Source organism: Schistocerca nitens, chromosome 1 (genome assembly GCF_023898315.1).
Source record: "Schistocerca nitens isolate TAMUIC-IGC-003100 chromosome 1, iqSchNite1.1, whole genome shotgun sequence".
In the NCBI taxonomy this organism is placed as follows: Eukaryota; Metazoa; Arthropoda; class Insecta; order Orthoptera; family Acrididae; genus Schistocerca; species Schistocerca nitens.
In genome coordinates, this window is record NC_064614.1 from 439085723 (window position 1) to 439111475 (window position 25753).

Sequence of the window (25753 nt, forward strand, 5' to 3'; positions counted from 1 at the left end):
ACTCAATGACATTCCATCTATTACTATGAACTGTGACCTTTCTGACAAGAAATCCAGTCACACAACTGAGGCGATATTCCATAGGCACACAGTTTGGTTAGAAGATGCTTGTGAGGAATGGTATTGAAAGCCTTCTGGAAATCTAAAAATATGGAATCAATTTGACATCCCCTGTTGATAGCACTCAGTACTTCATGAGTATAAAGAGCTAGTTGTGTTTTGCAAGAACAATATTTTCTGAATCCATGCTGACTATGTGTCAATAAACCGTTTTCTTTGAGGTACTTCATAATGTTCAAATACAGTATATGTTCTAAACTATTATCTTCCTTCCCCAGAAGGAAAGACACAAATCAAAGACTTTTTTTGTTTTTTTTAGGGGGGCAGTGCTGTTGTTACATCAGAACTTGAAATTAAAGCCAGAAATCAAGACATTTCAAAAATTTTGAACCAATATACTTTAATGATAAATGCTGCTCAACTAGCCAAATATTTCAATGATTTGCTTATAACTGTAGCAAAATATGATGTTAGTGAAGATAATTACCTAGAAAATGAACATTTATCTGTTTTAGTATATTTGATAACATGGCAGACAATGAGATGGAAAAAACAATATTACACTTAAAAAATAAAAACTCCATGGATGGGTTTGAGCAGCTTCCAATATAAAAGAAGGTCCATTATCCATGATCATAAATAATCCTTTGAAGAAGGGTACTTCCAAATATGGTGAAATATGCTGAGAAAAAATCCTTGTGTAAGTGTTTTCTAAAAATTTTCAAGAACTTGTTGCAATACTATCTGGAAATTTCATTGAAAAATTTAGTGTCATCTCAGAAAATCAATTTAGTTTCCAAACAGTCAAAAACACAATTTGGGCTATTAATGATTTTATGGAAAATTAGTTCATTTATAGGCTACATTCAGAACACTGCAGGAATGTTCTGTGACTTACCAAAAGCGTTCAACAGAGTAAATCTCTCTTTACTTCTGTACAAACTGGAAAAATATGGAATTAAGAGCTAACATTTTAAAATGGTTTAAGTCATTACTAATAGACAGAAAACAGAGTGTTGTCATTACATGATGCAACTGAACTCGGGCTCGTTTACTACCTATTTTTCACGTGGCTCATCTGTAAAGGGGGTTGATAGTAACCGGTTGCATTTGCGCCCCTATTATTGAGTCAGATATTGGCTGGCTTTTGAAGAGCAGTGAACTGAACTATACATGTTCAGACTGAAACTTATTTATTCAAAAGAAACACTTTAACGTTGTGGCCATGCATTTTTAAGTTCACAAATAATAATCGGTGCAATTTGTACACTGTTTGTCTCGCACCCACACACTTTCACCTTGTTCCTTCGCATACCCTGGCGTCCATGCTTGCACTCGTGGCACTTTGCCGCTCCCAACTCGCCACCACAACGGCCAACCACAAAAGACCCCGATTTTCCTGCTCATATCCACAGTCCTGAGTCGGGTCACATGACACCACAGTAGTCAAAATAATTGCTCAACATGGCCACAATTTGTTTACAATATTTTATAATATTTAAATACTTAAATCTAAATACATTATATAATTTTACAAATTATAACCACACTTATATAATTCGTTGCAATTAAAAGAAAACCAAAACACTATGCAACGGAACTACAACGCCCATCAAAACACAAAAAAAGTATTTTCCGGTCTATTGGAAGGTGGTCTATGGACCAGAGTCTGCAGCTTTGTAGCAAGCACTGTCTGGGGAAAATTGTATTTCGTTTTCCAAAATACAGTATGATGGTTGCTGGCTATTAGTGAATAATAGTACTGTGGCTTGCACTAATGTGTGGTCTTTCTGCCACTGTAATTCTGTGAGACTGGTACTAACAGATAAATTGATGACAATTTTTAAGCAATTTGTAATTGAAGAGAACAACCTAGATTTGCCCAGCAAAACATTTTTGAATTTAGCACTCTTGTTATGAAAAATTTATGTTTGTAAATCTTACGAATGTTTCAAGTCCCCTTAGTCTTCAGTACCGTTTCTCCTCAGTAGTCAGAAGATGCTATTTTAATTTTGTGTGTGAGCTATCTCCTATAAAATTATTAGTGGTGATTTCTTTGAAATCTGTTTTCTATTACTCTACATAAGAGTCAAATTACTTTAGTACTATCATTTTTAGGAAAATTTTAGTAATTTTCTAGGACACCTGAGGCCTTCTACAATCAAGGTGGTGTAAGGAGATTTCCAACAGTTGTAGTGCACTGGAAGCGGCAGCTTCGTGTGGCTAACTCAACCAGTCACGTAACATGATTTTGTAAACATCTCTGCATCAACATCTCAGTGTTGTCACAGCTCTATAGAAGACTATTGTATCACCTGCAGCTTTCTGCACTTCACTGTTGAAAGTTGGCAACAGAACTGCCCAGTGTTAAGGATTTTATGATGTTAACTTGCCTATAGTTACAATGATACTGTAGTTTCTTCATGGTCCAAAAAAAAATAAAAATTTTAAATATGACACATTAACCGAGGATCTCATCATAAATATATTAGTGCTTTAGGAGCAGTATTTTCTATCCAAAGTATGTAATTGTAGTTACATCAAATCAGATTAAAAATTTGCCCATAATGTTATTTACCTCTTTTAGCACTTGTATCTGTGCTGCATATTTGATGTTTGATTCATTTAATTTTCCAATATACCACTGTTGATCCTTGCACCTCTGATAATATGATGGTGGACGTACTTGAAACCTTTCAAGAGATGAAAAAATGATCCCTTAGTATCTGTTGATATCTATATGGAAAGTACCTTTATCATTAATGGTCTGTTATTTATACGAATAGAAAAAAAAAAAAAGACAGTGCAATACTAATTAAAGTATTTTTTTCTGCAAGATAATGAAAATACTAAAAATTACATTATTTGCCAAAGTGCTATGAATCAATATTCTTTGTCATTCATCGACTGTTTATGGCACCATCAGGAGCACATAACAATATATAAAAAAGAAAAATTGTGAACATAAAGGAACTATTTTGATTCAACCACAAGAATTATACTATAGTGACAACGAGGAAATGTAAAACATGGAGCCTCACAAAGTTCTACTTGAATCCTTTTCATCTGTTGGTTCTGCTTCACATTTCAGCATAATGACTGTCTTCATTTCTGATTCAGAAGATTAAGACAACGGAACAGGGAACAAGAACCATAAATGATTTTAAGTTTTTGTAAGGCCACATGTGGGGTATCACTACTGATTATATGATATACATACCAGTATTGAAAGTTTAGAAAGAATTCTGAAATCCAAAGACAGAGCTTTGGCTTCTGAAGCAGCACTTATACTGGCAAGGAAAATATAAAAATAAAACAAATTGCAGTTCCTTCTCATGGACACAATTCAACTTCATCACAGAACATAAACTTTTGCCATCCATCATGCATGGGGGACCCCATTGGAACATGGAAAGATATTCCATGAGATGGCTGTTCAGTCCCATTTATAAACAGTTAATTAAAAAAACTATTATCAGTATCTCTTAAACCAGAATTGTAAATACAATATATCTTTAATGAAAATGTTTCCTGCTGAAACACATATACCTCTAAAAGTGGTCATATTCTATGCTATTGTGACAGAAACAAATGATGTAACTAAAAAGCCACTCAGAATGAGTTTCATTAACAGATTTTTCTTGCCCTTTTCTGGAGCAACTTAAACATCCAAAATACGCTAATGTTCAGCAAAAGCAGAACACCTTGAATGACTCGAGATACGACATTCTTATTCACATGACATGAACATTAGTATGTTCTGCAGAAACGATTAGCATTTCAGTCACCTTTGTTCAGCATGTGTCCTGTTGCCTGGTAGGCACAGGGTCTGCCTGGGTCCTGATAACTTGTTCCATCTGTAGTATTTCAAGAATTTTGGGGTAAAGTCTAGAAACACTTGGTTCTCCGCAGGAAGGACAGCTGTCACGAGGAGCCAGGAGCTGCGTCAGGTGAGCGGCTCCTTGGCTTGCTGGAGTTTGTGAAGAATAATTGTTATTTTGGGACAAGAGTCAAAAATATATTGTTGTTTAACTGACAAGAGCCAATGAGTACTTAATTTATTTCAAGAATTTAGAGCTGGTTAATAATATTCCCCTTAATCTGATACAGTCTATGGAGAAGAATTAAATGGCGAGAGTGACATAGCTAATAACCCAAAGAAGAGGATCGGCTGCACACACAATGGGTAAGTCAACTGGATGAGACATATGAGTCGTGCAACCCAACACCGCACTGTCTCTTGTCATATAAGAAAGCATTAGACATCCAGGCATGATGGCGTTAACATGTATAGTGCATGAATGGTGTCCTGTGGTATAGCCATCCATGCTGCATTCACATGGTTCTGAGGTTCATCTGTGGTGGTCAGCATTGAGTCACAGCACTGCACCCATCTTTTCACCATATCCCACACATTTTTGATTGTCAACAAGTCTCGTGATCTGGAGGCCCACAGCAAAAGACTGACATCCTGTGACGCCAAGAAGTCATGTGTTCATGGAGCAACATGTGGTCATGCATTGTCTTGCTGAAAAATGGCATCTGGGGTATTGTGCAGAAAGGGCATGGCTACAGGTAGCAGGATGCCATTCAGGTAGGCCACACTCCTCACAGTGCTCTGGACATGCACCAACTGTGATTTGTGGTTATACCCAATAGCACCCTATACCATAAGTCCTTGAGTTGGCTTGTGCAAATGATGTCACTGTAGTGCTGCTCCCACTGTCTGCAGCGAACCAAAATGTGGCCATCAATTCAAACAAAAAGAACCTGGATTCATCTGAAAACACTATCTGATGCCATTCCTGTCCACAGTGATGTCATTCCATACACCATTGGCATTCAGCATATTTTTGCACATTTGTCAAAGATAGGCAGAGAAGTGGATGACACGTGGACTGTCACACCTGATAGTGTACAATGCGTTACACTCTTCCACTGTTATGCCAGTGCTGAGAAGGACACACATCTGTCCTGCAGTGCCATTAGCATTGATCTTCTCAGGGGTTGGTCTGAGTGGTGTGACCTGACCCATATTGTCATGTTCCACACCCTTCCATGAACCATTCTGCACACACACACACACACACACACACACACACACACACACAGGATCCATCAAATTCTCTCATGCCAATAACGCACCCTCTTTCAAACTCCCTGATTTGATGGTACAGTTCATGCATACATCTGGGAGGCATCCTACAAGTCTGATCAAGTCACACTGATCCATTACCTTTGGTTTGCAGTGACAACGAGAGCTGCACACTGGTGGTGCTGTGCCGCAGTATCAATGTTGACATCAAACCCGTGGGCCGACATGGTTCAAATGCTAATAATTTCTGCAGAACATACTAATGTATGTGTCCTGTGAACATGAATGTCCAATCTCTTGTCATTCAAGGTGTTATCAGCATTCAGCAAGTAGTCAACTTTTCTCCTTTTGTTTTGAAATAGATCTGTATCTAAAATTTATATTTTAAGTATATTAATATGTATTTAGTGGACTGTTGAATTTGGTATTCATTTCCCTCTCATCTGTTAATGGCTGTCTATGCTTGCTGAGAAGTTCTTTTCCTCAAATAACTGATGGTTGATTACAGACATTTGCCTTGGGACCCCTTTCAATTGTTAATTGGTAATAAAGTTGGTTATCTTCCCAAAAAGGAACAATCACCACTGAACTAGTTCTCAGAGGTAGATGAGTTTGCACATCTCTAGACTGTTAGTAGCGAATTTGGATATCCTGAATAAGGATAATTGGAACACATCAAGTGTGAACCATGGTTAGACACAGGCTACTGTTAAGACTGAATTACGAAAGAAGGTAGAGCATCTGGAAAGAACAGAGAGAGTAGAGATGGAGAAATTGCTGTTAGAATTGGAGGATTTGTTTTATCCTTAGGCTCTGTTGCCAGTGACACTCATAATTCAACATCAAATTTCAGCAACAAATGAAGCATTAATATATTGGAAACTGTACCAAACATCCTGGCATTTATAGCCAATTATGGAGGATTTCATTTACCAACAGCTAGCTGATGGAATAATAGAGAAGAGTACTAGTCTATGGTGGACAACTGTTATGGTCGCATTCAAAAAGATCAGCTGATAGTTCCAAGAAATAAGTATCCTGCTGCGACTACTGACATCTTACTATTAAATCAGAACAGATACATACTCAATATCCAATGTCATGGAGATCACTAATAACTTGATGCAGAGTAGATATTTCTCTGCCATGGATGTAAGGAGCAGGTACCATCAGTTGGAAGTGGTTTCAGAGGACTGACTGGAGACAGAATTTTCAAACTCTTGAGGTCATTGTCAATACCGGAGAATGCCACTCAAATTGAAGAACACACCAGTAACTTTTCAGTGCTAACTGGATGAAGTACAGAGAGGACTGAAACCTCAGCAATGTTTAGTGTACCTCAATGATATGATTGTTTTATTTGGGGGGGGGGGGGGGGCAGGGAGGGGGGAGGAGCAAACACAAAGGTTGAAAGATGACTTTAAAATGATACATGCCACACAGCTTACATTGAGCAAGGAGGAGTGTTATTTTTTTGTAGGAAGTGTGTGTTGCTTAGAGCATATAATTAGTAAGGAGAGGATAAAGAGAGACCTGAGGTTTGTGCAACCAGAACAGGACTTTCTGGTTCCTATGACTAGTAAAAAGCTACAGTCATTTATAGCATTGGCAAATTAATTACATGAAATTTGTAAAGAGGATTGCAGACATTGCATGGACATTCATGCAATTACTGAAAAATTGTTGAAATTTGAGAAAGTGGAGGAGTGCCAGACCGCATTCGGTGGATTAAAAAAAGCTTGGACATTGAGCCCAGATTATCAAAGAGAGTTTGTGCTCTTGTGTGATGCCTGATATCAGGCATTGGGGCCAGATTTTCATCAGGTGGTGGACAGCAAAGAACATCCTGTGGCCTCCACTTTGCAACAACTAAATAAGGCAGAAAATAACTATTCTACAACAGAGAAGGAAATGTATATATTTGACTGGTGTCTGTTCTGTCAGAAATGTCTGACAGAACACATACCACTCAAATATACACATTTCTGTAACAGTGTGACAGCTCCTTGATATTTGTTACAGTGTGGGTGGACTAATGTTGTTGAAACTCCTACAGAAATCAATAATTTCTGAGTGGGGGGTGAAGGGTCAAGGGACACTGCATTGCAAGGTGTGATAAATTGGAAACTTGGGTCAGTCAGGGACCATGACCGGATGGCTAAAGTGGTTAAGGCAACCGCTCATGAGAAGCAGTAAATTCAGGTTTGAGTCCCAGTTCAGCAAATATTTTCAACTTTCGCTATTGTGTTACCACAATGCCCTGTGTGGCTGGAAGTCACAAATTCCCACCCGCCACTTCTCTTCGTTTCCCCATTCTCTCTTTCATATAAGAGAAGAACATGTTCAGTTTGACATATGGAGTTACATATTTTCAATTTTAACTGTATGGAGAAAAAGAAATTAAAGTGGTGACTGATCATGCAGCTATGAAATGGTTATTAGTGTTGAAGGACTCTTCTAGCAGGCTCACAAGGTGGGCATTGAAGTTGAGTGAGCTTGATTATGAAGTTGTGCGTAAGCCAGGCAAGCAGCACAGAAATGTGGATGGGCTGAACTGAAAGGTATTAGTAGTACAGGCACTGAGTCATGGCTTTGCCAAGTGGCAAGCAGCACAAGATGCTGATGCTGCCTGCAAGCTATAAGTATGCAGCCACAGTTCACCATTTGTGACAACTTGTTATGTAGGCTATGTTGGGGCCATGCATAGTGATGCCAGCTGAGCTCAAGGAGCAAGTGGTGAAAGAAATACATGACCACATGCTATCTGAGCATTGAGGTTGGAGGGTAATGAATCAAAGGGTAGCATAATGGTACCACTGGGAAGGGAATACAGGAATACAAGACCAATATGTGAAGAACTGTGTGCAGTGTGCACAGCGAGCAGACATAAACCATACGCAAATACCATTTACAAATTTTCCCAGAGGCAATGAAGACATTTGTGGTGATATGAATGGATGTCTTAGGTCTATTTAACCAGGCTTTGATGGGAAATCATTTCATCTTAACAATTAGTGACCATGTTTCATGGTTCATGGGAGTGATCACCATTCCAAATCAGCAGGCAGCCATGGTGATGCAAGCCACGATCAACAATGGAATGCTCATGTTAGGTGTGCCTAAAACAGTAATCACTGGCCAAGCGACAATTTTTTTTATGTCAGACCTGATGAAACTACCGTGTCATTTGCTATATTTTCAGAAATTAAGAACTAGTCTGCTGCACCCACAAACTAATGGTGGAACAGAGTGTATGCATTGTGATAGTGGTAGGATGTTGAACTATTACATAAACTCTCACCATAATGACTGGCATAAATATCTATCATTTGTCATGACAGCTTAAACTTGGAGGTTCACTCTGGCATTGGGCTACCTCCTTATGAGGTTGTGTAGGGGAGAAAAATGCCTTCATCATTTGATGTGATCACACCAAAAATTGCTTATGGATGTGGAGCCAGTTTGCAATTTTGCTAAGATACTAAGGGAGTCATGGAGCCATGTACAGTAAGCAAATGCCAAAGCTATGAAATAGCAAGATGTAGTGTCAAAATGCATAGGGAAATCACCACAGTATAGGGTAGAGCAATGGATAATGTTTCAAGCCCTTATACCCCTATGGGTAAAACAAAAACATTTTTAACAAGATGCCAGGGATCATACCAAATGATAGAGACAAAATCACCAGTCAACAATGAGCTTCAGCTGCCAACTATCATGAAAATAGTCCATGTCAAACACATACAGCCATTTCAAGGTGCTCCAGATTCGATTGCCGCTAGTACTGGCAAGCTTCACTGGCAAGCTTCACGCGATCCAGCAAGAAGCAGACCAAGACTGCTTCTGGAAGTGGAAAATGCATTGGGAACAGTGTATCAGTTGTCCAGGAGAGTACTGCAAAGGAGACCATGCACAATAAGTAAAAGGTAAGAGCAGAAAAATGTTGTGGACAAAGTACTGGATTTAATGAACAGGTCTCATATACAGTAATATGAGAAATGGTAAAAAGTATTTTTCCTGATACATAAGTTGTGAAACACTGAGGACTGGTACATGAGGCAATTGAGAGATGTATGAGATATTGAGAGACACATGGAAATATACCATGGAGGCATGTCTAGCAAAAGGTGACAGTAGCAGCTGTAAGATTTTATAAGGAGCAGTCTGCCTGTTGAAAGTCAGAGTAGAAAGTGTAACCTACTAGCTATAAAGGAAGACTTAGGAGAATTGTGGAGCCAGAGTACCATAATCTATAGAGTAGTTTTGCAGCCTCTGGAACTTGTGGTCCAAGCCACTTCGTACTTAAGAAAAAAATGGGTACGTCATTATCTGTGTATGCTGAGTTCTGCTGCTGTCCAGTCCAGGGTGGAGACAGGGTGCTGGGTCTTTCAAGGGAAGTTAATTTTGTAGCACCACCACAATTTTTTTGGGCATTACTGCAGTAACTAGACATTACTGCAGTAACTATCAGCTCAGGCACAGCAGTTACATAAAACATGCAGTTGGCGGGCACCAAGGTGTCAGCATGCCAGTTGCAGCAGCGAGGCTACCAATATATTGCAGTATGGGCCAGATCAAGAACTGCAATCCTGGCAATGCAGTGGAAAGAAAGGGGGTTTTGCAGGGTGGGCTAGGCAGCTACTTCATTGCTGGCTCATGGATTTGTTATTCTGAATGTGGATGGAAGCTGTGCATTGCTGTAACAAATGAGCTGCATACCTACATAAATATCTGTCTATTTTAGCATAGATATCAGCAGTCTGGCAGCGCTATGCCAGGCAGCACAGTAGTATGGGACAGCAAGCAGCCACGGTGGAGGTGGGCCTCCATCTCCATCTAACCATCCTCTAGCACCAAGTTTACCTTCCCAGATACAGTAACTCTCGACTGGGTGCACTCCTGCAGCAACTTGTCTCTTGCCTTAAGAGACAGCAGGTTGGGACATGTGCAGTACTGTTGCTCACTGTCCTGTGCTGGTGCGGGCTTGCTAAGCAAGTCTTCTGGTCCAGACTGTATACCAATTAGGTTCCTTTTGGAGTATGCTGATGCATTAGCTCCATACTTAACAAACATATACAACCGTTCGCTTGACGAAAGATCCATACCCAAAGACTGGAAAGTTGCACAGGTCACACCAATATTCAAGAAAGGTAGTAGGAGTAATCCACTAAATTACAGGCCCATATCATTAACGTCGATATGCAGCAGGATTTTGGGACATATATTGTGTTCGAACATTATGAATTACCTCAAAGAAAATGGCCTATTGACATACAGTCAACATGGATTTAGAAAACATCATTCCTGTGAAACACAACTAGCTCTTTATTCACATGAAGTGTTGAGTGCTCCTGACATGGGATTTCAGATAAATTCCATATTTCTGGATTTCTGGAAAGCTTTTTGACATGGTACCACACAAGCGGCTCGTAGTAAAATTGCATGCTTATGGAATATCATCTCAGTTATGTGACTGGATTTGTGATTTCCTGTCAGAGAGGTCACAGTTAGTAGTAACTGATGGAAAGTCATTGAGTAAAACAGAAGTGGTTTCTGGCATTCCCCAAGGTAGTGTTACAGGCCCTTTGCTGTTCCTTATCTATATAAATGATTTGGGAGACAATCTGAGCAGCCATCTTTGGTTGTTTGCAGATGACACTGTCGTTTATCAACTAATAAAATCATCAGAAGATGAAAACAAACTGCAAAACAATTTAGAAAAGATATCTGAATGATGCAAAAAGTGGCAGTTGACCCTAAATAATGAAAAGCGTGAGGTCATCCACATGAGTGCTAAAAGGAACTCGTTAAACTTTGGTTACACGATAAATCAGTCTAATCTAAAAGCCGTAAATTCAACTAAATACCTAGGTACTACAATTACAAACAACTGAAATTGGAAGGAACACATAGAAAGTGTTGTGGGGAAGGCTAACCAAAGGCTGCATTTTATAGGCAGGACACTTAGAAAATGAAACTGACCTACTAAGGAGACTGCCTACACTATGCTTGTCCATCCTCTTTTAGAATACTGCTGCGTGGTGTGGGATCCTTACCAGATAGGACGGACAGAGTACATTGAAAATGTTCTAAGAAATTGCAAAATATGGGAGAGAGTGTCACAGAAATGATACAGGATTTGGGCTGCACATCATTAAAAGATAGGTGTTTTTTTGTTGCAATGAAATCTTCTCACGAAATTCCAATCACCAGCTTTCTCCTGTGAATGCAAAAATATTTTGTTGACGCCGACCTACATAGGGAGGAATGATCACCATGATAAAAATAAGGGAAATCAGAGCTCATATGGAAAGACATTGGTGTTCATTCTTTCCACGCACTATATGAGATTGGAATAATAGAGAATTGTGAAGGTGTTTCGATGAACCCTCTGCCATGCACTTAAATGTGATTTGCAGCGTATCCATGTAGATGTAGATGCCTGGGATGACTTAGGGAAGTCGCATGAAACTTAAATCTGGATGGCTGGACACCGGTTTGAACCATCATCCTCCCAAATGCGAGTCCAGTGTGGTAACCACTGTGCCACCACACTTGCTCACTGCAGGTTGTGGCAACAATATTGGGAAAAGGATAGATGGAAACTCACTACAAAGGTGACATGTTGAGTTGCAGACAGCCACAATGAAGAGACTGTTACACATTTTGCTTTTGGCCAAAGCCTTATTCAAAAAATTGAACACACACATTCACACAAGCATATTAATGACCTCGCAGACAATATTAATAGTAAAATCAGGCTTTTTGCAGATGATGGAGTTATCTATAATGAAGTACTATCTGAAAGAAGCTGCATTAATATTCAGTCAGATCCTGATAAGATTTCAAAGAGGTGAAAGATTGGCAACTTGCTTGAAATGTTCAGAAATGTAAAATTTTGCATTTCACAAAATGAAAAATCATAGTATCCTATGACTATAATATCGGCAAACTCATACAAATACCTGGGTGTGACTTTCTGTAGGGATATGAAGTGGAATGATCACATAGGTTCTGTCATGGGTAAAGCAGGTGGTAGGCTTCGGTTTATTAGTAGAATACTGGGGAAGTGCACTCAATCTGCAAAGGATATTGCTTACAAATCATTTGTGTGACCGTTTCTAGAGTATTGCTCAAGTGTGTGGGATTAGTACCAGATAGGACTAACACAGGATATTGAACATATACAGAGAAATGCAGCACGAATGGTGACAGGTTTGTTTAACCCATGGGAGTGTGTCACAGAGATACTGAAGGAACTGAACTGGAAGACTCTTGAAGATAGACGTAAACTATCCTGAGACAGTCTATTAACAAAATTTCAAGAACCAGCTTTAAATGATTGCTCTAGGAATATACAACCCCATATGTATTTCTCACATAGGGATCATGAAGACAAGATCAGAATAATTACTGCATGCACAGAGGCATTCAAACATTCATTCTTCCTGCACTCCATAAGTGAATGGAACAGAAAGAAACCTTAATAACTGGCTCAATGAGACATACCCTCTGCCATGCACCTCACAGTTGTTTGCAGAGTATACATGTAGAAACTCCAGGCTGATGGTGGTCATGAGTGTGTGGTGTGCTTGCTTCTACATCTGTAGAAGCAAGCACACCACACACTCATGACTACCATCAGCCTGGAGTTTCCATTGTTTGATTTTACAGGTTGTGATGGAATGCCCACAAAAGTCCTTGAATTTATAAATAAAATTTTGATACATGCAAGAATGTCACTGTCATTTTGAAAGAACTAAATTGGCAGACTCTCCAAGATAGACATAAACTATTCTGAGAAAGTCTACTGACAAAATTTCAAGAATGGGCTTTAAGTGATAACTCTAAAAATATACTACAACCCCCTTACATATTACTCCCATAGGGACCATAAAGATACAATATGATTAATTACAGCAGGCACAGAGGCATTTACACAATCATTATTCCCATGCTCCATATGAGAATGGGATGGAGAAAGCTCTAATAACCAGAAGAGTGAGATGTACTGTCTGCCATGTATTTCACAGTGGTTTCCAGAATATAGATGCAGATGTAAAACTGCTGTTCAAAAAAGTATCAATAGAGATAGAGACAATTATCATCCCATCTCTCTTCTTTGAATCCTGCCAAAAGTATTTGATAAAGCTGCTGTCATCCAGATATGAAATTTTACTGAAAAATATGAGATTATTTTTAAAAAATCAGCTTAGCTTACAGTGTGAAAAAGCACAATACATGCAATTAACAAGTTTGTTGACAAGGGCAGCACATCATTAGACAATGAGAATAAAGTTGCACGAATCTTTGGTGACCACACAAAAGCCTTTAACTCAGTAAATCATACAATTCTTATCTATAAAACTGTCAGGTAAAGGAGTAGGAGTAGTATTCCACATTGGCTTACTTAATAACCATCCAGCAGAAAACAAATTATTCTGACACAAGGAAAACAGTAACACATGGTGTTTCTCAAAGTTCTATTCTAGGACCAATTTTGTTTTTGTTTCACATTAATGACCTGTCCATCTATGTCAGTGCCCCATCAGTTTCATTTTCAGATGATACAGTTGCAATAATTGAGGACCATAACTCAGAAAACATCCTTCTCTGCATTATCACTACAAAAAATTATCTGAAAACATGGTTTCTCCACAATAGACTCACCATGAACATCCTATAGGTTCATATGACCCAGTTCAGAACAAAATACATAGTCAAAATCCCAGGCAATTAAAATAAGTCATAAAAATCAAAATCTAGAAGTGGAGTCTGCAAAATTTTTGGGATTATATCTAGATAAGAATTTAAATCAGAATAAATATGCTGAGAATCTAATAAATAAATTATGTAGCTTTGCATTTGCAGTGCAAGCATTAGCTAGTGCCACTGATGTGGACACAAGAAAAACTGCAAACTATAGCTACTGCCAATCAGTTATAATATATTCCCTAGTGGAAATTCGAGTAATATATCAGGTATACGTAACATGATAAATGAATCATTAGAAATGTGTGCTGTAATCCAAGGATATCATATTACATATTATTTAAAAACTTGCAATTATTAACAGCCCCCTCCCTATCTAACTGTGATAATGTTATCTTCTTACAAAGCAGTCTGGAATTTTTCACAGAAAACTGTTATGTTTTCTCATGTAGTACAAACATAAAGATAATTTTGTGTTCCCTGCTCATCATTTAAACTTATATGCACAGACTCCACAGTACGTTGTTGTTGTGGTCTTCAGTCCAGAGACTAGTTTGACGCAGCTCTCCATGCTATTCTTCCCTGTACAAGCTTCTTCATCTCCACTTCATACAAATACTTTCAAGAAAAGACTTCCTGACACTTAAATAGGTATTCGATGTTAACAAATTTCTCTTCTTCAGAAATGCTTTTCTTGCCATTGCCGGTCTACACTTTATGTTCTCTCTACTTCGAACATCATCAGTTATTTTCCTCCCCAAATAGCAAAACTCATCTAGTATAATTTCTTCAGCATCACCTGATTTAATTCGACTACATTCCATTATCCTCATTTTGCTTCTGTTGATGTTCATCTTATATCCTCCTTTCAAGACCCCATCCGTTCCATTCAACTGCTCTTCCTCGTACTTTGCTGTCTCTGACAGAATTACAATATCATCAGCAAAACCTCAAATTTTTTACTTCTTCTCTATGGAGTTTAATTCCTACTACTATTTTTTTCTTTCGTTTCCTTTATTGCTTGCTCAATATATAGATTAAATAGCATCAGGGATAGGCTACAACCCTGTCTCACTTCCTCACCCAACCACTGCTTCCCTTTCATGCCACTCGAATCTTATAATTGCCATATGGTTTCTGTACAAATTGTAAATGGCCTTTCGTTGTGTGTATTTGACCCCTGCAACCTTCAGAATTTGAGAGAGAGTATTCCAGTCAACACAATGTTAGAAATGTAGGTTTGCCTTTCCTTAATCTATCTTCTAAGATAAGTCGTAGGAGGTCAGTATTGCCTCACGTGTTCCAACATTTCTATGGAATCCAAACAGATCTTCCCCAAGGTCAGCTTCTACCAGTTTTACCATTCGTCTCTAAAGAACTCATGTTAGTATTCTGGTATTCTGCAGCTGTGATTTATTAAACTGATAGTCCAGTAATTTTCACACCTGTCAACATCTGCTTTCTTTGGGATTGGAATTATTATATTCTTCTTAAAGTCTGAAGTTATTTCACCTGTCTCATACATCTTGCTCACCAGATGGTAGAGTTTTGTCATGGCTGGCTCTCCCAAGGCTATCAGTAGTGCTAATGCAATGTTGTCTGCTCTCAGGGCCTTGTATTGACTAAGGTCTTTCAGTGCTCTGTCAAACTCTTCACGCAGTATCATATCTCCCACTTCATCTTCACCTATGTTCTCTTCTATTTCCATAGTACTGCCCTCAAGTACATCGCCCTTGTATGTTGGAACCCTTACTGTTCATAATGCATATTAATAACTCTACAGATAAAACTGATACATAATAACTTCAGATTTTTTTCAGATAATGCAGTTATCTGTAGTGAAGTGCTGTCTGAAACAAGGTGCACAAATAGTCAGTCAGATCATGAAGACATTTTAAAGTGGTTTTAAATGTTCAGAAATGTGAAATTGTGCATTTCAGAAACTGAAAAACCATGGTATTTTATGACTACAATACTAGGAGTCACAATTAGAACTGCTCAACTCATACAAATACCTATGTTTCAGGACATGGAATGAAATGATCACATGGTCTTGTAGACTTCAGTTCATTAGTAGAGTGCTTGGGAACTGAAAACGTGTACAAATAAGACAGCAAACAAAACACTCATGTAACTCATTACAGAATATTGTTCAATTGTGTGGGAGCTGTACCGAATAAGAACAACAGTCGAATAGGAACAACAGTGGCTATTGAATGTATACAGATAATGGAAGCATGAATGGTCACATATTTGTTTTGACTGATGGTAGTGTATCACAGAGATGCTGAAGAAACTGAACTGGAAGACACTTTAAGATAGATGCAAAGCATCCCGAGAAAGCCTATTTACAAAGTTTCAAAAACCAGATTTAAATGATTGTTGGAGTACAGATATAGATGTGGAAGTGATTTTCATTTTGCTTTAACATGGAAACTGTCCTGGACTGGTTTTCATACACATAAGAGATACATTCACTGCAAATAAACCAGATTAGTTGGATAAAATTGTTCAACATTCATTTATTATTCTGTTTTTGTTCCTTGACTACCAATTTTTGTGAGCAGTTTGATATCTGCTAGTGCATTTTATGACATGCAGAGTTTATTTCTGAAGTATAACTAACTGACTGGTACCAGTACCTCAGGGTTAGCATATCCTCTTCAGCATTTAAGAATCCCTCACTGGCAAGTAAATCCAAGCGGAAGAAACGATTGTATCCCCAGCACTCACCAACTTCAAAATCAGAAGCGAACTCTCGGACAATATTCTTGCTTTCATCTTGGGCTGCACGGTGGACCATCTCCATTCGATATTCATATCTGTGTAACGTAGTATAAAATGAAATATACTCCTATTTAGTAATAATAATAATGATTTACTTGCATTTAGTGAGAATAATAACAATTTTGTTCATAATAATGTTGTTTTGTTTAGTAATTTACTGCATACTTGCACGTTTCTGGAAGGCCAGCAGTAAGTTCTAAGAAAACAGAGAGATAACTCCCTCGAACAAAACCATTTCCATCAGGATACACCTTGAGGCGCCAAGAGAGGCCATTAACATTCAGTGGCTGTGAATATACTGGATCTGCTTTCTGTTGAAGTTGACTATAGTGCTGAATTTCAAAAGTGCCAGTATCATATGAAGGAACTATTTCACTGCAAAAGAAACAAACAAATTTCATGGGTATTTTAATCTGGAAAGTGTATGAACACATCATGCAAGAGTGAAAGTAAGAGAGGAAAGCAAAAGCAACAACATAAATTAGTCAGTACCTACATCTGTAACATCAAATGTTTGACTCAGTTGCCGCAGTCACTGTTGCAGCTTTGTCATAGCTACAACCTGTCTATATTTACACCTGGTAGTGAACAAATGATTGCAACATATTTTGTTCATCACTCCTTTTACAAAACATTTCACTGTCTATATTCAAGGACTGAATATTCCTGTCAGCTGTCTGATGAAGTTGCACTTTCCACTATATTCTTACAGTTTGTTGGCCTTAGACAGATTTTTTTGACAGTTAACAGTTTGTCAATATAATTATGTCAAGATTAGGCAAGTTTGTAGTGTTTGCTGAATATGTTCTCAGATTTCACTAATAATCTGTTATTGCACTATGTGACTGTCATCAGTGCTAAAAACACTAAGAACATATTACAGTAAGACATATGCATGAATCAGAACATAGTTATATAAGGTTTGTACAAGAGTAGATGGTAAGTAACATACCAGTAAGAGGCATGTCGAAACATCAGACCCTACTAGATTATCATGTCAGTATTTCAGTTCACACTGAGGCTGCTGTTTATAATTATTACACAGCTAATCTCAGTGTACATTATAATAGTGTGCAGAACCCTCTACACATATGTAGTTTAGATTATTTATCTATTTATTTATTCATTCATCCAAGGATCATCTCACAATGATATAGGATTTGTCAGTGTTATACAATGCAAATCAACAGGCCAAATTATACAACACAAAGCATGCATGACATGCTTTATGAGGATAGGACTGGTAGCCCATGGGGATGGGACAGGTCATGGCCTTGATTAAGGAGCCATCCTGGCATCTGCTTTAGTGGCTCACGAAAACCTAAATCAGTATGGCCAGACAGAGAAACTCCATCCTACCAAATATGATGTCAGTGTCCTAACAGCTGATTACCTCTTTCAGTACATCCCTATTGTTCAATGTTCTTTTATTTACACACAATTTATTTCAGCTAACTTGCAAATAAAACATAGTTTTGTTCCTCATTGCCACACACTTGGAGGACACCTGCTGATGACACTAAAACACCCACTGATGTCTCCTGGGCTGTGAAGATGTTGTGTGCCCCTTGCATCAAATACAGAACCATATTTGAATATGTGCCACTGTCCACTTGAAAAACTAAGCCAACAGACATTACTATAATCATTTTACATCTTGACGCATGATTTCCTTGTAAAAGCTGTAAACCATAATCATGTATTGAAATGCAACAAGGTGCTGGAATTACCCCCTTACGGTACATTACTGTCTACTACTCTAAGTCATCTAAGTAACCTTTAATTGTTTAATATGCATTACTTCTGAAAAATGTTTTAGCTGCATTTTTAAACAGAGGTATTTAATAATCCTTTTCACTTTCTTTGGCAATTTGTTATACAATTTTATCCCCTGATATAAAATGCTATTTTGAGGTTTTTGTTTGCTTTTACTGAGTAAGTGCACCCCCAAATTGCCTATTGCTCCATGATTATGTATAGAACTATTAGTGGAGTATTTAGTAATACTTTCCCTGATGTACTCTACAGACCGATAGATGTACTCACTGGGTATGAACCCGACAACTACTTCCCATTATTATTCTTATGGCCCGTTTCTGCAATTTAAAATCTATGTTCATGTTTTTTGCCTTTGATCTACAGAATTTACTGGCCTTGTTCATACATTGTTAGCTTTCAAACACCATAGATAAAAATATTGATAAAAATAGCTAAGAGGGCTCTGCACACCAATATGATGTACAACCACGTTAGCTTAGTAATAATTGTAAACAGTGGCCTCAGTGAACTGATATACTGATGTGGATAGTGTAGTAGAGGCTTTTGTATAGGCATCTCACTGGTATGTTACATTGTCATCTACTCTCATACAAAACTTACACCTTTAATGTTTCTGACAATGGTGATAGCTGCACAGTAGCTGAAACCTTGCTAGATCTGCAATAAATAGATTATTAGTGACTGACTGACCTACATTTCTCAATTTAAAAAAACACTGCTGCTGAGCACACCTGTTCCACATGAATCATATCGAACTTGATAAAATATCACTACTCCTGATAAATATCACAACAACTAAGGTAGGTTCCTATAACCTGTAATCTTGGAATAAACCTGAAAATTTTTATGGTTTTTCACATCTGTACAAACTATACATATGACAACCCTTTTCTCAGAAAGACTTCTCACACTCATATAACACTTTTCAAAAGTGATGGTGTCCTTTATAGTGTCCCAAAAGGTATGCTACAAATTCTGTATCATATAATTCAACTTGTAATTAACTTAGAGACACAAAGTGAAGTGTGTTTGATGCACCAACTCGAAAAGTTTTTATGTAGGGAAATGAATGACTGTTTCTCTTTTCCAGGTGACAAGATCAATATACTGAAAAAAAAAATTTTCTTTGTTGCTGCAGGGCGGTAGGAGCACCATGGATGAATAAAAAAATGGAGTCACACAGGAAAAGGTACAGTGTGTGGCTTGGTTTATTCAAAGAAAATCACACACCCAAATTCTGATAATTTTCACAGTGCAGTATGGGAAACCACCAGCCTCTTGGCCATCATTGCAAAAATGGCATAGGAACTTCATGGAAACAGGAAGTGTAGATTTGAAGCAGCATGCAGGCAGGGCAAGGACAAATGATGAAGATAAAAAGAGAATTTGACAGGTTTTCCAGTGTTCACCCCCAAAGTCTGCTTGTAAGGCATGAAAAGAACTGTGAATCCCTTGTAGGACAGTGTACCAAGTACTGTAAAGTGCCTCATCTGTTTCCATGCAGACAGCTATTGTTAAAGTACATAAAACCAGATGACAACCAATGATTTGTAGTTTTAAGGAAGAACAACAACAGCTACTGAGACAGTTGACACTGACGTGTTAGAAGAGGTTTGGGCAGAGTTTGAATATCAAGTGGATAGTGTGCATTCCAGGTATATGCCAGATGGGGAGCACATATATAGAACTTGATTAAAGAACCAGAATAAAACTTTTTGAGTTGGTGCATCAGACAAACTTCACATTTTTTCTCTAAGTTAATTACAAGTTTAGTGATGTAACACTGAAGTTGTAATGTACCTTTTGCAGTGCCCTGTATATTTCTTCCTTTGTATTGAATTGTATGGAACTGGGGACCTAGAAACGATGGAGAGGCTTCGTCCCCACCATAGCTCTCATTGGTTCACAACTCCACAACAGGCTACAGCACTCCACTCACCCCACTGCTGCCCACACAGAACCCAGGGTTATTGTGCGGTTTGGCCCCCAGTGGACCCCCCAGGAAGTCTCACATCAGATGAGTGTAACCCCAATGTTGGTGTGGTAGAATAATTATCGTGTATGTGTACGTGGAGATAGTGTTGGCGCAGCAATCGTCGACATAGTGTAACTGAGGCAGAATAAGGGGAACCAGCCCACATTCGTTGAGGCAGATGGAAAACTGCCTTAAAAACCATCCACAGACCTCAACACTAATCCACTGGGCGGATTCATGCCTGGAACCAACATGCCTTCCCGCCCAGAAAGCAGTGCGTTGGACCACATGGCTAACCAGGTGGGCTTTCTTCTTTTACTCTCCTGGTACACTTATCTCATTCATTTCAACCACATATATAAGGGCCTTGTTTATAAGTTTAAATGTTCCCCATATCAATAGAACTCCGCTAATATGTGTGGATCATAGTGCACATCATATTATGTTATGGGATAAATGTATATTTTAATAATGAAACAGAAGGTAGTAAAAAACTTTCTCTGTTGAATAACTGACAAGTTTTCCTTGACACGATTAATTAATAGTGTGCTTCCAAGTGTTCTGCCGAGTTGTTGTTTACATTTTCTGCATAATATTTTGATGACTGACCCAGCTGTATTCTTCGGGTGTTGTGAGTTTTGCTGATACATGTACCTGCTGCCTGCACTCAGTCAAACTGGTTTGACTTCGGCCTTGAAATCCCACTAGTGATATCTAGTTTGTCATTTAGTTCAGTAAATGTCTGTGTATTTGTCTCAGCAAGAGCTGAAACCAATCCCTTGAGCATCTACAGTTACATTAGTAGTATCTAGACTTTCATGCACATTACCACAATGGGCCTTTAAATCTGCTTTTCACTCAGATGTCTGAACTTTACTATCACTTGTCTTTTATAACTTAGCACTTATGTCAGCAAAAGCTTTCAATACCTCTTCTGTTTTCCTAACCAACAGTAGCATATATTTAAAACAGTAATAAATTTATAATCAATTTTCTCGACCAACAGTGGCCAAAACTGCAAATAACTTCCTTATAATAGCTCTCAAGGATACAAAAATTAAGCTCCACCATAATACACTTGCAACATCATAAATATATAAACAAATTTTAACTTGGTTTTAATACAGCTCCTTGGAGTTGGTAGCATAATTCACCACATCACGATGGTGATGATGAGCCTGGTCTCTGCACTCGGTGACCCAGGTTTGCCAAGTAGCTGTCATTGAGACTAATAGTTACTGCATAACTGTTAAGGAACTGATAAACAGCTTTCTGAGTCTTGGATTTTATAGAATCTGTGCTGTAACAGGTACTGATAAGTTTAATTTCTATTTATTGATGAAATTATTTATTCTTAAAAACATGATCTTCTATGCTTATATTTATCTATGCACTTCTTCATGATACTCCGTTGTTTACTTGGTTGTTAGTAACAGCAATGAAAAGTTCTCAATAAGTCTTCAATTAAAATATCAATTTCTCTTTCCTTCCATTTATTGTTACTTTATTTCTCAATATTTTTTGGGTTCTAGCATAAATTATTCTGGGTCTTGTCACCAGGAAGCCAGAATACGACATTCCCTGTATATGTTCTCAGATTTGAGTACAACTACTTCTTGTAGTTTTGAATGCCTGCACCAAAAATGAATTTGTCTTTTGATAAAGCTAGTGAGGCTCTATTGGACTTTGTCACTGTTGCAGTCTTGAGTAATTCTATAGCAACTCTTCAATATTGTTGATAAATATGTAATAACTTCTTCTGTACAAGCCTTCTTAATACAGGAAATATTATCTACAAGATTCCATGTCAGTTCAACAGTTACATTAATGGATGAATGAATGCTCTATGTGCCTTTTCTGTTTCTGCAAGAGCCTCTTGTAGTATTATTACACTGCAGGCATTTACTCTGGGATTGTCATGCTACCCCATCCTGAAAACTGTGCACAAACACCCCCTCAGGTACCATACTTCATCTCATGGAAATACTGCAACTGTCACCATCTCACCTTGTTGACACATGGCGTCACTCAGTACACTTCTTACATCCAAAAATGAATAACAAAACCATAAAAACTTGTGCTTTCCCAAATATTTAATAGCTACATTTCTTCTACTTTATGAGCATCATTCATTGTCCTGGTAAATGTAGGTACTGATATGTAATACTCAAGTTGCATTAGGTTAATAGCAGTTACTTAGGAAGCAGCATATTCTTTTCTTTTATATCATAATTTTAATATGTTAATTTGTATCTTGTGTGTTTAAGTATATTGTATAATAGTTCATTTAGTTGATTTGTTCATCCTTGAAGGTTTTTCACAACATAACTGACAAATAAATAAATGATTTAAAGACTTCATCTCAGAATGAAAGTGTTCACTGGGTGGCTAAATCATAGTATGTCTTGTAGTATCTTGCCTTTAAATATACTCCTTAGTATTGTTATTATTATTATTATTATTATTATTATTATTGTCATACAATATCTTGAAATGATTATCCACAGGAATAAATTTCACTGTGCCTTTACAATGTGAATATATACAACAGACTGTATGCGTAGTAGTTCAGTAACAGTTACAATACTAAAACAAACTTGAAGATTTGTTTTTGTATAAGTTACATCATATACATTCTTGTGTGTAGATTGCCTTGCCTGTTTTTGACCTTTTACTCTGAGGTTCTCCTTATGTTAGTTATCCATGTAGAGTTGGAAGCTCTGACCCATACTTGCTATAGCAAGCTAAATCATAGTATGTCTTGTAGTATCTTGCCTTTAAATATATTCCTTAGTATTGTTATTATTATTATTATTATTGTCATACAATATCTTGAAATGATCATCCACAGGAATAAATTTCACTGTGCCTTTACAATGTGAATATATACAACAGATTGTATGTGTGATATCCAGTAACAGTTACAATATTAAAACAAACTTGAAGATTTGTTTTTGTGTAAGTTACATCATAAACATTCTTGTGTGTAGATTGCCTTGACTGTTTTTGACCTTTTATTCCAAGGTTCTCCTTATGTTAGTTATCCACGTGGAGTTGGAAGCTCTGACCCATACTTGCTATAGCAACCCCCGGTGTATAGTGGGGCAACTATGAATCACGATGATGTGATTGAGTGTTGGAGGCAAGGTGGGAGCCCATGTGGCTCCAGAGAAAAGTAGGTGCAAATGAAGCAAGTTCTTTTATTGACATGTCTGCTCTACTTTATACACTGGTCAGTGGCCAGCAGGTCCCTGAATTCTGCTGGACTGGCTGCCTGCTCATCCCATGATACTGACACACTACTCCACCAAGCTGGTGGCTTCATAATGTAAACTGGCCGAACAGTCCCCATGCCAGCAATGCATGTATTCAATGTTGCAGTATCCGCTATGGGCCCTGGTGATGCCTGGCTGTCTAATGGCAGGGGTTGGCCACCGTGCTGGAATGCCCATCTGGCAGTGGTGGATGGCATCTGGTGTGCACAGGAAGTGACCCACTGCGCACTGGATGGCTGCCACACTTCTGGAGATGAACAGTGTGACCAGCTGTGCTGTGGAATTAAGTCCAGGGAGGGGCTCAGTGCATACAGCTCTTGCCCTGCTGTGGCCTTGAACTGGTGACTTCTACTGGAAGGTCCATGTGGTTTCCTTGTCCAGCACAGCCCCATCATCCTGGTTGGGCTGCAAGACTTAGAACAGTTACAAAAACAACTTTCCACCATTACCAAGACATATGTGGAGTAAATCCAATGAAGACCTGCTTGTTGGAAATGTAATCTGGGGTCCAAAATATCCCTCTGATAATCTAATCCTTTATTTTTGGCTAAAAACAATTGTACTGTGCCTTTGCTCTGGCTGATTTGTATTATCCTGGTCAGACACACCATGACCCTTCTGCTTCAATGATGCTGCACCTCCTCCATCATTACTGGATGTCTGCCACCAGCTTCCAAAATTAATACCTCATGGATCCTCATCTGCATGAATCTTCCGAGAATTCTTCAGTTGACTAAGTACAAGTGAGTGACACCAACACTTAAACTGTGCACAGTGCCTTGTTACCAAGAATCAAATTGACATATACAATTGTGTTTGGTTAGTTTTAATTTCTGCTGATGCTATGTGATAATAGAAGGGAAAGTTTTGTCTACTAAGTTCTGTTATTAGACTCTGTGCTTTCTGCAACCCCCAAATGTACTGTTCAGGTGACAAAGTGCAACACTACTATGGCTTGCATTTCTTCCATTCTTGCCCTTGCTGTATCAACCTGAACAGGGAAAGATATCACCCTTCCTCCCTCCTCCAAAGACTGCTGCCACTAGCAAGCCCACAAACAATAAAAATTACAAAAATATATCTTCAGTAGTATATTTTATTCACTACAATCCTATAAATACACAAACAGAAAACAAAGGAATCCCTGACAAACACCCCTCATCCTGTTGATCTTAGCATGTATGGTACTCCATGCAGAGGCTCAATTGCATCTTCTTGTTTCTTCCTCTGATTCCTCCTACTTGTGCTCTTCTCTGGCACCATCCTCAATACATCTGGAACCAACTCTGGACTTCCTCAGAAAGGTCGTAGATACCCAACATATTGAATGGTAATGGCATTTGTCAACCATAGACCACCTCATAAGGGGACAACCCAGTATTAATGTACACTTTTGAATTATACATTGACATGACATACCTTATACACGACTCCCAGTTTAAATGATATCAAAAAGTAACATAACATGTTGCCAATTGTTTTATGTACCTGTTCCATCCTAGCATTGGCCTATGGATGAAGAGGACTAGTTCTTATCTTCTTCACATGCAGTTACTGACAACTCCTTCAGTAAGTCCAGTATGAAATTTGTACCTTGGTCCATAATTATCATATCTGGTGCTCCAAAGTTCGACATCCAGTTTTAACCATTGCTTGTGTGACTGTCACTGCCTGCTGGTTCAGCATAGCATCCATCTTCTTGTACTGAGAAAAGTGATCTTTTATTGTTAATTGTTGCTTTCCTCCTAGCATACAATCAAACAGTCCTAATATGTCTGTCCCAAGCATTTCAAACAGTTTTGATGTTTCTGGTAGCCTCTGCAATGGTACTTATTTATGATTCAAGTCAGCCTGCTGTACACACTGTATGCAATTCCTCACATATTGATGCACATCTTACTTCCTCCTCCTCCACCCATACCTCTCTGTTACTCTCCAGTTTGTTAATCTCCACTCTTCATGATCAGATAACTTGCAATCATGTGATTTCATTAAAATTTCCTCTTTAAACATTGCTGCTACTACTGCCTGTGGTCCTAGCCTTGTTACCTTGCACAGCAGTCCCTCATA

At 38.2% G+C, this 25753-nt stretch overlaps 1 protein-coding gene across 1 annotated transcript in view; it reads right to left on the reverse strand.

Annotated features, from left to right (window-relative positions):
• Window positions 1–25753, reverse strand: part of LOC126253100 (E3 ubiquitin-protein ligase TRIM37-like) — a gene marked incomplete at its 5' end in the record, with an annotated part of 178035 nt that overhangs the window by 20948 nt on the left and 131334 nt on the right. The window contains 3 exons of the mRNA XM_049954248.1: window positions 2639–2753; window positions 16510–16689; window positions 16820–17029. Coding sequence (XP_049810205.1) covers window positions 2639–2753; window positions 16510–16689; window positions 16820–17029 — 505 coding nt within the window. The remainder of the gene's footprint in view (window positions 1–2638; window positions 2754–16509; window positions 16690–16819; window positions 17030–25753) is intronic.